Raw genomic sequence first — 13,050 nt, 5'->3', positions numbered from 1 at the left:
TGCATTTGCATTCCCGGCATTTATAGCAATTGCTATATTGTTAGTTAACGTGTGGCCTGTGTCTGAGGTTTCAGGCGAGATGGAGTGGAAACGTGACATGATGAAAATGAAAAAGCAGGAGCAATTTCCACAATTTTAAAATTTATTAATTCTACCGGTTTCGTTTTCCAGCATCATCAGGTACAAAAATATCAAGGGCGCTACGCTTAAATAGGAAAGGCAGGATGGGGTTGGTTTGAAAGTTTGTTATTTTTGAGTATTTTCCGAACGTAAGTGAAGATGATGTCACTCTCGGATTATCTATCACTTTTTTGTCTACTACAACGACTCATTAGACATTTGCAGAGTATCACCTCAAATTTCTTTCATTTCTGCTGTTTGGTTCCCGAGATATCGCACCGAGAGTGAGCGCGTGCCACCCCAGTCAGACAATTTGGGTGGCGCACGGATTGCATACTCTCAATTGTTGTTAATCATTCTCACTCATCGTAAAAGCATAAAACTCATTGGATAAACTTTAAACTTCGTCAATATAACCCTGAATATTATATTTATCACTGTTAATAACCGAAATGGGCTTAGTAGCAGTGGTTTATTCTCAATATCTTAATCTTACATGGGGTTTCTCACCAAAATGATTTCTCTGGTCCTTCAAGTGTTTAACCCTTACCCTGCCCCCATCATCTGTAAGCGATCGCCTTAGCAGACTGCTCCCATTGTATATTGACGATTTAAACTATGCTTGTACTCTCTGAATCCATAGGTGCTCAGAAGTTCGTCCTTTGACAAGTAGATGTCATGCGGACATCTTTTACTCCTCTTCCTATTATTATTGCCCTTCAGTAGCCGCCAGGAACCCTTACTAGCCTATTTCAGATTATTTTCGCAGTTAAAGGGTTAATATTTAAATAACTACTGTGGTGACTGTTGTTGCAGGACCAGGACAATGAGATGCTCAAGGAGGCCCTGCGTGATGCGGTGGGGACTGAGGCGAAGATGTGCGTCTACAGCAGCAAGATGCAGAGCGTGCGCAAGGTCATCGTGCGGCCTGGAGAGGGGTGGGGCGAACAGGGGCTGTTGGGTATCTCCATACGCTTCTGCTCTTTTGAGGGAGCCAACGAGAACGTTTGGCACGTGCTGGTAAGAAACAAACAACCAATGGGGAACATGCACAATTTTTTATTAGTACTACAATAAGAAGGTCCCTACCTCAAATGTACTCGCCGAAAATCTGGCGGATGGATAATGTTTTTTAGCTGAGTTATGAGTCTTTAAAAATTAATGTTCATCGGCTGCTCGAAAACATGATGTCATCAGAGTGTGACGTCACGGTACGGTATCCACTGATGACAGACTGAGGAAGTGGACATAAAATCGGTCTATACAGGGGCTTTAATGCAAATTTGGCAAATGTAATTGCAATTTATACTTCAATATCTTTCATTTATAGCTCTACCGCTCTACTCTCTTAGCGAAGTGAATGGCGTACCGTCTGATGACGTCAGAAGGCGTTTCAGGTCACGTGACTGTAAGCGATATTCGATCACATTTTATTAGCATTTAATGACGTTTGTGGAATACTGGGAGTGTTTTGGCTTATATATTTGGACTCGTGAGAAAATTATGTATTCAGTGAGACTTACTAGCACGATGAACAAATTTCATGCATGTTCCCCATTTGAGGAGCTGCTATCAAAGCTTAATTTTATTAATCTTTATAAGTCTCAGCATTCATAAGTGGTACACCAGTGAGCTTATATGATCACAATTAGGTACTCAAATTTAGCACTATCTTTCTATCTTCCTTTGATTGTATCTCCTCACGTTAAAAACGATAATGATTCTTTTAAGAAAATAAGACTTACAAGGGGATACCACGAAAGTTGCTCCGCCTTTTTCAATGCCGTATTTTTTATGGCCTTCGGAATGGTGAACACATCCCTGAACTAGTAGTGGCTCCATTGAATGGGCCTTAGTTTTGCTGTAATTAATTAATTTTCATGCGGTACTTTTCACAAGCCGCGTATAGTTTCATGATATCCCCCCTTCATCAGGAGGGTCAGGTGGGGTACTAGTTAGCGTTTAAGGCTACCACCCGGGGGACCAGGGTTCAAGGCTCCGTCCTGGCTTTATATTATCTTGTCTCCATTGTGTTCATACGACGTCAACTTTTTCATTACTTTCACATGAGATTATTTTTTTATCACCATAATGACGTTTAGGTATTTAAGCAGTGTCATTTTCAACGCGGAGAAGTGAAGGCTCCACTTTCTAATCAAAAACATAACGACAGATTAACGGGGGGCTAAAACAGTGGCTTTTTTTTGAAGAAATGACATTTGTAGGTGCATATCTTGTTATTATATTGGAAGGGCTACGGAAGATTTTGGGAAGCGGCGAGCACAAGACACATTTGGTGTAATTGTTGCTTTTAACCCTCTTGCGGGCGCGACTGTTATTTCTTCACAACCGGGCGAATGGCGTACTTTGCCCATGTTATGTGCAAATATGATAATACTCGATTTTTGTTAAAATTAATCTTTATTTGTAGAAATTAGTAAAATCTTGTACATTTATAGGTGATACAGAAATAAAGGTACAGAGGTGGTATACGGCCGGTCGCCCGGCGTAATTTATACGCCACGTGTGACGGGTTCCTCTTGCTGATCTAAAAAAAAATTAGCTACAATACCTCGAACTTTGAAAACTCGCAATATAGACAGTCAAAGTACATTGTAGGAATACACGAGACCATTCTAGCCCAGAATGTACGTACGATGTTGAAATCCTTGGCTTTCGAAGATTGACGTATTTTATACGCCACCATGTTCGGTCCAGAGTCATAAACTTTTATTTCATCCTATTTATTCATGGAAATTATATTTCGTAATGGTTTTTTAGCACATAGGTACTGTGTAAGTAAACTCCCTTTGGAGTAAAGTGAATTACAAGTGTTCAAGAAATATGGCATTTTATGATCGTTTTTTGTTTGTATTAATTATGTCTGTACGCATGTTGTTTGTCGCCGCGAGCCTTTAATGGCATGTGCTCTAGCAATTGTGGATTCCGTTTTTAATGTGGAAGTTGATCAGTATAAGCAATGAAAAAATTAACATTCTGGCGCACACCTTGCTTGTGCAGTCGTCGTATCTCCGTGTTTGAAATGACACTGCTTAACCCTTTGAGTGCGGATGGCATAGAATTGATGCCCAGCGTAGGTCCTGCCAACGGGTGGGTGGCATCACATTGATGCCACGCCGGCCCATGTCCTTCAATCGCTCCCTACGCTCCTCCGCTCTGTTCTTTATACTCTCATGATGGTTTCCCGCACACGCAGTGGATTAGGCTACCTGGATATGCCTTCCGTTTTTGAATAAAAGTTTATATTTTTCAATACTTTTTTTTACATTTATGGAGTGCTTTTTAATTTGTAAGATTTTTCGCCATTACAAAAAATTTAAATGTGATATTTTCTTTACTCTTCTTAATACTTGTACTAAATGTTGCCACATTGGAAGGTTATTATTCTCGTTTTAGACCTATTAAAGTTTTTGTAAACAATATTTAGTCATAATCTTCCTTCCACCTCATCGACGAAAAATATTTTCGCATTTCAAAATACGGTCACTATACACACGCTAAACACAGTTGAATAATCTATTGCTGTTTTTATTAATGTTTAAACTTAATATTTACATAATGCCGTCTTAACTCATAACATTCATCTAGGATATATTTGCAACTCATTTCCTGAACAATCCTTTCAATAGAGGTGTGGTTATATTGGTTACGGAAAAATAAATAGATTATTTCGACTTTTTCTCATTTATTTCGTTTGAGTTTGTTAAAGTTACTAGGTGGGAATAATTACGACCACCAATTCGTTATTCATGGGAAATAATGAAGGTTCTAGGAAAGCTTTAATATTTTTTTCATTTTGAATGAGAAATTAGAATTGGGGAAATCCTTGGGTAAAAAAATGATCGAATTTCGGGGCTCAAATAAAAGAGTCGTTTTACGTCACCGCAGAACAGACTACAATTCGCTCTGTGTCGCCTGTTATCTCTATTTTTAGAAGTATTTTTGCCATTATTATTATAAATGCATGCAAGTATTCTGTTTTGTGCATGTCGTGGAGAAGGTCAGCTCTTCCTTCTCAGTTTTAGTGACTCTCGCCATTAGTACAGTCTTTCCTTCGGACATCTTTCGATTGCGTGCATTTTCACTCCTCTATAGAGATATTATTTTTTCTGATATTACCGTACGGCCTTTTTCTATTAGAAATTTCAGTATTTTACATACATTTAGCCATTTGTGTGGAATATGGGAGAAACCTTTATTTTTAATTTTATTCCTATTTTCAATCCCCAAGGACCGTTTATGTATCAGCTTTTGGTGAACTAGGCTTAGAATCTCCTCGTAATAAAACTACTTCTGGCACAATTTACTCAAGTGTATCCATGAAACACTGCATTGGGTCTTCTAGGCCAAGGTTTTTTTTTTAACTTTGAAGCAATTTACATATTTTACTTCGACCAAATAGAGCTTTATAATCAGAAAAGAAAGTCAGCAAAATTTCTATGCGCAAAGAAACAATTATTTTTGGATCATTATACATTCCCATTTTATCTGGAACATACACGTTTAGATATTTCTTGTACGTCGGTTCTGAATGTTAACGCTTACATCTCTTTCTGACTGCAAAAGAACAACCTCATCAGTCTTGTGGTTTTTGTAAGTGTATTTTCTCGTAGCATATTTTATAGATGTTAAGTGATGTTTACGTTGAGAATGCAAGTATATGGGAGCTGGAGGAAATATTCTCGTCTAAAGGGCTTTGTTCCATATTGCCAATGCGTCTCAAGATGCAGTTCTTCAAGGATAACCGAACACAGAAATCTTACTCGTGGGGAATGGGAGACATTTTTGGTCTGATATACCTAATGTATGATTGTATGAAGTATTGTTATGTGGCCATCCATTCCAGATTATTGGAAAAGGTAGAAAAATATTTTCGATTTTTCTTGCCGTCACGGCAATTTTTCCCGAGACCGATTTCAACTAATTTTCCGTTGCATGCATTTTGGCTGGAACCCTGGAGTAGATGATCCGATACAAAGAAACCCCTGGCATAAAATTCGGCCCTTTTGAATTTCTTCACTCAAAGAATGAAAGAAATTTACTATCCGGGTAAAGAACCCTGCTTCATGAGTCCATGTTGCTTAGGTGTCACAAACACGGCATAACATTTTATATGTTTTCTGAGCCTAATGGTCTCGTGCAAGATGCTATAATTTACACTGGGGCGAAGGATCCTGATGTTGAAGGCATGGGACGTACAAACAAAGTCGTGTGAAAATTAATCGATAGATTACTCCTCTGTGGGCACAGTTTATACAATCGCATAGCCACGATTTTGAAATGGGGGTTTTTGCTGGAGATTTTTGGGCCCTTCCAGAGGGTGCGGGGGCCATTTTACCCATTTTTGGCACCTCAACGGGGGTTGTAACCAATAACCCCCCCTCCCGTGACTACCCTACTGAGTTTATGCATGGAAATTATAATAATCTGTTCAAATATCTATTGAGTTACTCAAAAAAGACACTTACACTACTGAAACTCTAAGGACAAACATAAGAAATAACTATCCTCCTCATGTCCTAAGAATGACTATGAAGTGGCGAATCAGTATACCTCTGATGATGTATGATTTGCAGAAGTTCCAGGGCTGTTTTTGAACCCTTTTTTCAAAGAATTTCACAATTATTAGTTAATTTTTGCAGCATCAACGCAAAAGAAAATGTCAAAAAGCTAAAAATAATTTTCATATGTTTGTATGCAAATCTAAGTTACTTGTAAATTTAAAAATTTACAAATGTGAAAAATAAAATTCGAAAACTTTTATTTACCCGAAACTTGATGCATGGATAGTGGATGACATCTGAAAAATATTTATCCTATTTTATAATTCAATTCCGCCATCATTTCAGAAATTATTTCAAGCTTCTTAGTTGCTACGTAAAAATATGTTGTCCGTCGTTCCGAATGTATGTGTAACGGGTTGCATAAATATCCGGAGCATTTATCATATGGTTGCGGATGGCATCACTGTGATGCCATAAACAAATTGTTTAATAAATAGGCAAATGAATATAAAAATCCTTTTTTATTGTAATTGTTTTCATATTTTCGAAAAATAAAGTGAATGCAGTGAAAAAAAATTCTCCACCAATGTGGAACAACTCTGAGAAAATGTTACGCAATGAAAGGGTTAAATACCTAACACCATTATGGTGATAAAAAAATAGTCTCATGTCTATGCTTGTCGCAATTAAAATTAATGAAAAAGTTGACGCCTTATGATCACAATGGAGACAAGAAAATATAAGAGAGAGAGAGAGACTGAGAGTTGACCGATGACACACAGAATGGTCTAGGTCGGGGTAGGGACAGGGTTGCCAGCTGAGAAGGGGAAACGCCTACAAAGGGTTCCACGAAGAAAGGATGAAAGAAGGGACCCAGAGGAAGAATCACTTGTTTTGGTGATTCGAAGAAAGGAGTTTTTTGATGATCAGCCATATTTCAGTGCGCCTTATGCAGTTGACGACGTTGAGAGACAAGGCGAGGGTGCGTTTGGAGGACAGCGATTGACTGTAAACCGTGCTGGCGTAGGGTTATCCGCCCCTCCTATTGTGCCGTCATTCGCTACTGTCGCCGGCCGGACTGTATGAAATTGCATCATGAGAAATACGGTCATCCTACAAAATGCAACACTGAATCACAATCGTGCTCTAGCTCACAATATTACGAACTGATCTAGCTGGGCGTGCGACACAGCCGGAGCCGAAAAAAATCACTACTCGCGGTAAGGATGAACGGGCGAAACGCTGAACAGTTCCTAAATTCACACCGGATTCAATGATACTTTGTTCAGATTGTGCCCAAAGTGAGAGTTCGTCTACGCCAAGCCAAACCGCGAAGCATCGGCCTAATCGAAAGGCGCCAAATTCGAAATTTGAAAATTTTGAATGCTCATATCTCTGAAAATTCGTAAATCGAATGCGTGTAGGAAGAGGACTTACTGATCGTCCAATTTGCGAGCGGTTACGAGTGGGTCACCATGGCTCCACAGGAATGAAACTTATTACATGATGTTGCGTGTACACTGAAGAAAGAGCCATAATTGACGCTCTTGGGCATAGTTCACGAGAAGAACTTAAGCGCGGCGCGATTATTACAACTCAGCTTAGTGAATATGCACCTAAATGCCGTTGCTTATGCGGGGAACTTCGTAATAAAGTTCATTTTATAGCCGCTAGGACCGGGACTGAGGTTCGTAATTTCGTAAAAACGAAAATTTCGCAATAACGTTTCTTTTACTATAGATTGGATATGCCTTTTCGTCGGGACCAACGATTTGCTTCGTAATAACGAGAACTTCGTAATAACGTTGTTCGTATTAAGGAGAGTCTACTGTATATAACCTCAGCCACGCATAGAGAGGGTTCCTGGCCCAATCTAATGACCGACAGCTATCGCCTAAAATTCAAAATCGGGTCAACAATGGGTTAACGAAACCTATAATATAAGCTTGGGACGAGAATGGTTTCCCTCCCATTCTCTCTTGATAACGCTCCCAGGAGGAGGAATGAAACGTTGAGTGTTAAAATGTTATGTGCGCAGGAATTCCCGAAAACCACCACCAACATAGATAAAAGAAGCGGTGAAAATGTTCATGCGAAAAGTAGTGGTTGAATTTGATTGGCCACGCAAAGTATGCTTGGAGCACAGTTAATACACTGCATAGCATCAGGATCAATATGGAAACTCCCCCAACGTCTGACGACATCATCCGTTAATTTGTTGTAAATAGTGAGTCAGTTCAAAATATATTCTGTATTCTGCTATGTAGCTTAAATTGTTACTTTTACTGACAACTCACTTGCATGCTTCACTGTCACAGTTCCTATAACCTCAACAATAAACTGCTCAATACGCTGGTACAGCGACACTATGGATAAACTGAGCGGACGTGAGCTAACGCAAAAGTGTAATACAGTGTTGCATTCTGCAGGATAACAAACACCTTTCGATGCCTTGCATAGGTTTATCAACTTACAAACAATTTCTCGGAACAAATCTTGCTCATATGTCGAAGATTTACTGTATGTGTACGTGATTCAATCGTAAGACCACTTTCACGTGAAACGATTTTCCGCCAGCCGCCGTTCATTGCAGGCCACACAGCATTGCAGAGAGTCGCATTTTCTGAACACCGCCTGAATATCACGGCTGGCAAGAAGTCGTTTCGTCTGAAAGCGGCCTCAGTGTAGCATTGTCTGCATTTGACACGGTAGAAATTTGAACCAAGAACCGGCAGCACCGAGAGCCATATAGCGGAACCGATACGTCTCTAAAAATAACTGTTGTGAGTTGTCCTTTCAGAAAAGCATCAGGGTCTCTTCTATCTTCTTAACACTTTATTTAATTTATTTTAATATGATATTGATACCATGAGTATGTTATGAATAAAACAAGGAATGAGATGATTGAAGATTGTAGAATGTTATGATTGCAAAATAACTTTGGTTCTAGTAATCTGAGTACAGTGAAACCTCTCTCAAATGAAACTCAAGGGACCGAAATTTTGCCGTTTTTTTGATCGGGAGTTCGTTCCCTGGGTGTGATATGCACGTTGCATCATCCTAGGGGTACGGAAATTGAAGCAAGTCTGCATGCGTTATCTTCAGTCTACCTTCGCATACTTCAAAACAGTGCTGATTTCTTCAACTGCAATGCAAATCGCGGGCAATAGACCACATTCAGGAAGCCTCAGTTCGTATTATTCAAGCACTTCACGAGCTTTTTAATCGGTTTTCAAAAATCGGTTTCGTAGAAGAGGAGTTCATTCATTGGGGTTTTTCACTACACCCATGTCTCGTATAGCGCAATTTCGATATAGCCCTAATTCGTTCCTTGGGGAAACATTGCAACGCAGTGTAGCCTAATCAAAATCTTAAACACTCTCATGATAAAACGTGAGCTTGCGCTAAGTGCACACGAAATTGCAATCTTTTACGCATATTAACATTATTGCTTGCCTCAAATCTTCTTTTTTGTTTATATATTAATCGAAATTCATTGCTGTACAATGGCCAAAAGTATTACTCGTCATTGGGTTCAGATAGCCTGCCTACCGAAGTAATTTATCTCGTCTCCTTAACAGAATAATAATAAATAATTTAGATCATTAATCAAGCGTGGGGCTACTGAAATGAGGTTTTTTTCAGCAACACGGTTTGAGACGTATTTTTGCTGTCATAGGATATCGGGCGATTGACTTCCAGGTAGAGGGTCTACGATAATGCCTTCAAGGTCATCTGTATTCACGGGGGAGAAATGGAGCGGTGGCCGAGTTGCATATGAATCAATAGTATCAACACATAAAAGGGTCCGCTATAGATTCTCAAACACAATGGCTTCGTTCCCTCCCCGCAGTCGTAGGCCTTCTGCGTCTCAGGAATACAGTTCAAAGGTAGAGGGTGATTTAGATAGAGCCATACAGAGTAAAAACCAAGAGAATATGGCAAAAAATAGGAATGCGTGTAGAAAAATGAAGAATTTATCAAGAAACACCATAAACCTGGAAGAGGAATTGAAAGAGGTCAATTGATTTGAAAATGGAGAACGTTAAAGCGATATTGCGCGGAAGTTTAAACGCAGGATGCCTTATTCTGAATAAAGGCGAAGTTAAAACATCAGTGACCTCAGCCGCACCAACTTCAACCAAGCGGTTTACACGTACGGAAAATTCATTGTGAATCTGTACAAAAAGATGAGGGCGGCAATGGCTCCGAGACATTTAGTGAAAGCTCCGGTTGGTTCCTGAATTTTAAACTGCTAGCAGGTATTTTCAGTGCGGCAGTATTAGGTGAATCTGCAAGTGTTGATAGTGCAGACACCACACCATCTTCTGATGAACTCATAGCTGTGATTGAAAGTGGCTCCTTTCCCCCCTCGACTAGTTCTTAGTGTTGACGAGACGATATTGTTTTGGAAAAGAATGCATTCTCGTTCATTCATTTTCAGGGAAGGAAAACCTGGGTCAGGTGTCCAGGCATTTAAAGATTGTTTCACATAGCTGCTAATGCCTCAGAGGACTTCAAATTAAAATGATTTATCATTCATAAACTCCGCTAGCTATGAAGTGGCATTCAAAGTAGCATTTTCCTGTCATTTCAATGAGCGACTAAAGGGCCTGGGTGACGCGATAGTTGTTTTTACACTGGTTTGAAATATCGTCAACTGTCGGCAACGCATTATGATCCCCTGAGATAGCAGATGTTAGCCCACCCGTATTACAGGAGGGAATTTCGAAAGCACGTAAGAATTTTTTTTAACGTGAATAAAAGTCTTTGAATGCGAGCATACTATCTTTAAAGGTGTTTTAAACTATAAACATTTATATAAATGATGTTTTCTAAGGCTTTATATGGGAATATAGATGTTTTAGAGGTAATTCAATACCCAAGACCTATGCTACCAGGAATGCATCCCTATCTTCCCAATGTTAAAACGCTCTCGTATAACGCAAATTCGTATAGTGCAAAGACCCCAAGGAAAGCATCCCTTGCGCTATACGAGACATGGGTGTACCGTGTTTACATAGACAATTGGCCGGACCAATAGCATTTGTTCGTTGAACGGAGTTCTTCGTTTAGCGGGAGTTCGTTAATGTGAGGTTTTACTGTATTTTTTACTACATCTTTCATATAGGCTTCACGATAGGCAAGCGCATTGTGGGGGCCCGTAAGCTCAGGGCCCAAGGCGATTGCTGATCGGCTGACCTAGTCAGACCACGCCTGGCGGTAATCACCAGGGGCGGTTTGGGTTGGTCGCTCAAGCCCCTCTGTTTTATGTCGAGAGGTATTTTGTTTTGCAATCAGTCAACAGCCCTCATTTTGACCTCTCTGAGCACAAAAATCGTAGATGCCTGTTCAAAAAACTTTCTGGAAGTGAGATATTCAAGTTAAGAAATGGCATTTTCCTTTAAAGGTCATATCACATGGGGCACTTCATTTTTGCATGTTAGCACTGAAAATGTTTGTTGAAATTGCGAGAATGCATGCTTGGGATTAGAGTAGAGGTTATTTTGTCGTCTCGCATCCACGCATCCTCACATTTATTCTAGCAATACTCCTCTATACACGACGAAATATTGATGATGCCTCCGTTTGTACGTAAGATTGTACAATTACGTGCTCCTTGTAAAACATCTGGAGAAATTGGTCTATGTGCCCCAGGCGAGGTAGCTTCCCGCATCACTTTTGCCTATTTTTAATTGATATTGTCCTCCTAAACAAGATTGTGGCATACATCATCGTAAATAAGTTTGATTGCATCTTTACAACACACTGTTGATAAAAACCTTCCTTAATTTAATAATACTTAAGACTGCCGATTTTTGGCCAGCTTTATTCGATTTTAGCCCACAGTGCGTCGTGTCCTTGGCTTTATAAAAACCAAGGGTTTTGATATGCTTCTTCCTAAATCGAGTTTAATTAACTCATTTAATGCGTAATTTTGGCTAACTTTTAGAACCCTAGTTTCACGAAGTTTACTCCTATGATGACTTAAATCTTTTTTTAGAGTGATATTACATTTAGTAAACAGTAGTTAATAGTTAATTGGAATTAATTCACCCATTTAATGCAATAACAACTCTATACTACAAAAAATTATTTTGTTTTAGAAATACCGGTTTAGACGAATGGCAATGGTCCATTTTTATCCTCATTTGAAAAGGGCCAGATTGGCGCCCATGCAATGCCACTCCACGTGACGTCACAGGGACCTAGTTTCTATAGGAGAAGATAGGAGTTATACATCGTCTGAGGTTACCAATGCATGCATGAGGCGCAGAGCTCAGGGAAACATGTCTTAATAATCACTTATTAAAACTGGCTAAGGTCGGAAAGTTTTCCTCGTTTGATAAGGTATTAATAATCCTTATTTAAGCCAAGCGCTACCAGCCAGCAGGGTACTCAGCTACCCGCTAGCAGCCTGCATCGTATCAGCGCTAAGTCTCACTTCAAGGTCACCTAACAGAGCAGCAGCGGGAGCCAGACGGAGAGATTTCCCGGCATTCATACTTTCGCGTCGCGTTTTCGCGCGCTTGAAAATTTTCACTTTTCATTTAATTGCGAAAAATAGATATCTTCATTTAAAAATCTAAGAGTGTGAAATACGTACTCCAGGAGTAATAATCTTTCGATTTAGGCAATAAAAAGTAATAGGAAACTACCCTATTGGAATAAATCGCTGGATTAAACATGTGTTGTAACAGATTGACTCAGTATAAATATCATAAAATGGCCTTATTTCTCAAGATACTTAGGAAAATGGTTGCGTCTGTTGCTGATTGTGTTACACGTGTTTGTCTTTGTTGCAGAGGACTTGTTCTTGCTGATTGAGGCCCACGAGGGGCGTGCGTTGAAGCTGTACATGTACAATACGCAGGAGGACGCTTGCTGTTAGGTGACAGCTCGGGGTGGGGCGGAGAGGGGAGGTAAGTGTACATTCAGCACTCTCGCTAACAGCCTTATCACAAAGGTCGCGCTTTTACGAAGCAAATCGTTTGTCCCAGTGTTGGAGCCGATCCAATCTATAGTTAAAGAAACGTCATTATGAAATTTAAGTTGTTACTGAATCTATAATCCCTGCCCCGAGCCTTATTCATGAAGGCCTTGACTTTGTCGAATCCTCGACTATGTCGAGGCGGCGACGTTCAAGCCTCCACGTTTCCGTAAGTTGCAATTCCACAAAACTTATTGTCACCGTTTCGAGGCCACCCTAGACAATAAATATCGAGGCGACGTAGGCCTCGACAATTATTTCGAGTCTTGTTTATCCTCGATTTAAAAGGATAGCAGCTGACGTATTTAGAACCTTACAGTTTAATAGCTGACGTACGTATGATGGTGATCACGGTCTTATTTCATATATTTAAGAAGGCAAAATAGGTATAATGATACATGTATGGTTTTATAA

General features: G+C 39.7%; 1 protein-coding gene across 3 annotated transcripts in view; it reads left to right on the top strand.

Annotated features, from left to right (window-relative positions):
• Positions 1–12,536, top strand: part of LOC124170297 (Golgi reassembly-stacking protein 2-like) — a 32,220-nt gene extending 19,684 nt beyond the window's left edge. For all 3 annotated transcript variants that reach the window (XM_046549008.1, XM_046549006.1, XM_046549009.1), the window contains exons 4-5: positions 937–1,140; positions 12,452–12,536. In XM_046549008.1, the coding sequence (XP_046404964.1) occupies positions 937–1,140; positions 12,452–12,469 (222 nt within the window). In that variant the 3' untranslated portion in view covers positions 12,470–12,536. The remainder of the gene's footprint in view (positions 1–936; positions 1,141–12,451) is intronic.
• The last annotated feature ends 514 nt before the right edge of the window (positions 12,537–13,050 follow it).

The sequence above is a fragment of the Ischnura elegans genome, chromosome 13, assembly GCF_921293095.1.
Source record: "Ischnura elegans chromosome 13, ioIscEleg1.1, whole genome shotgun sequence".
Classification (NCBI taxonomy): Eukaryota; Metazoa; Arthropoda; class Insecta; order Odonata; family Coenagrionidae; genus Ischnura; species Ischnura elegans.
Note: the sequence above shows the minus strand (reverse complement) of the source record. Positions and strands in the feature narration are given on the sequence as shown.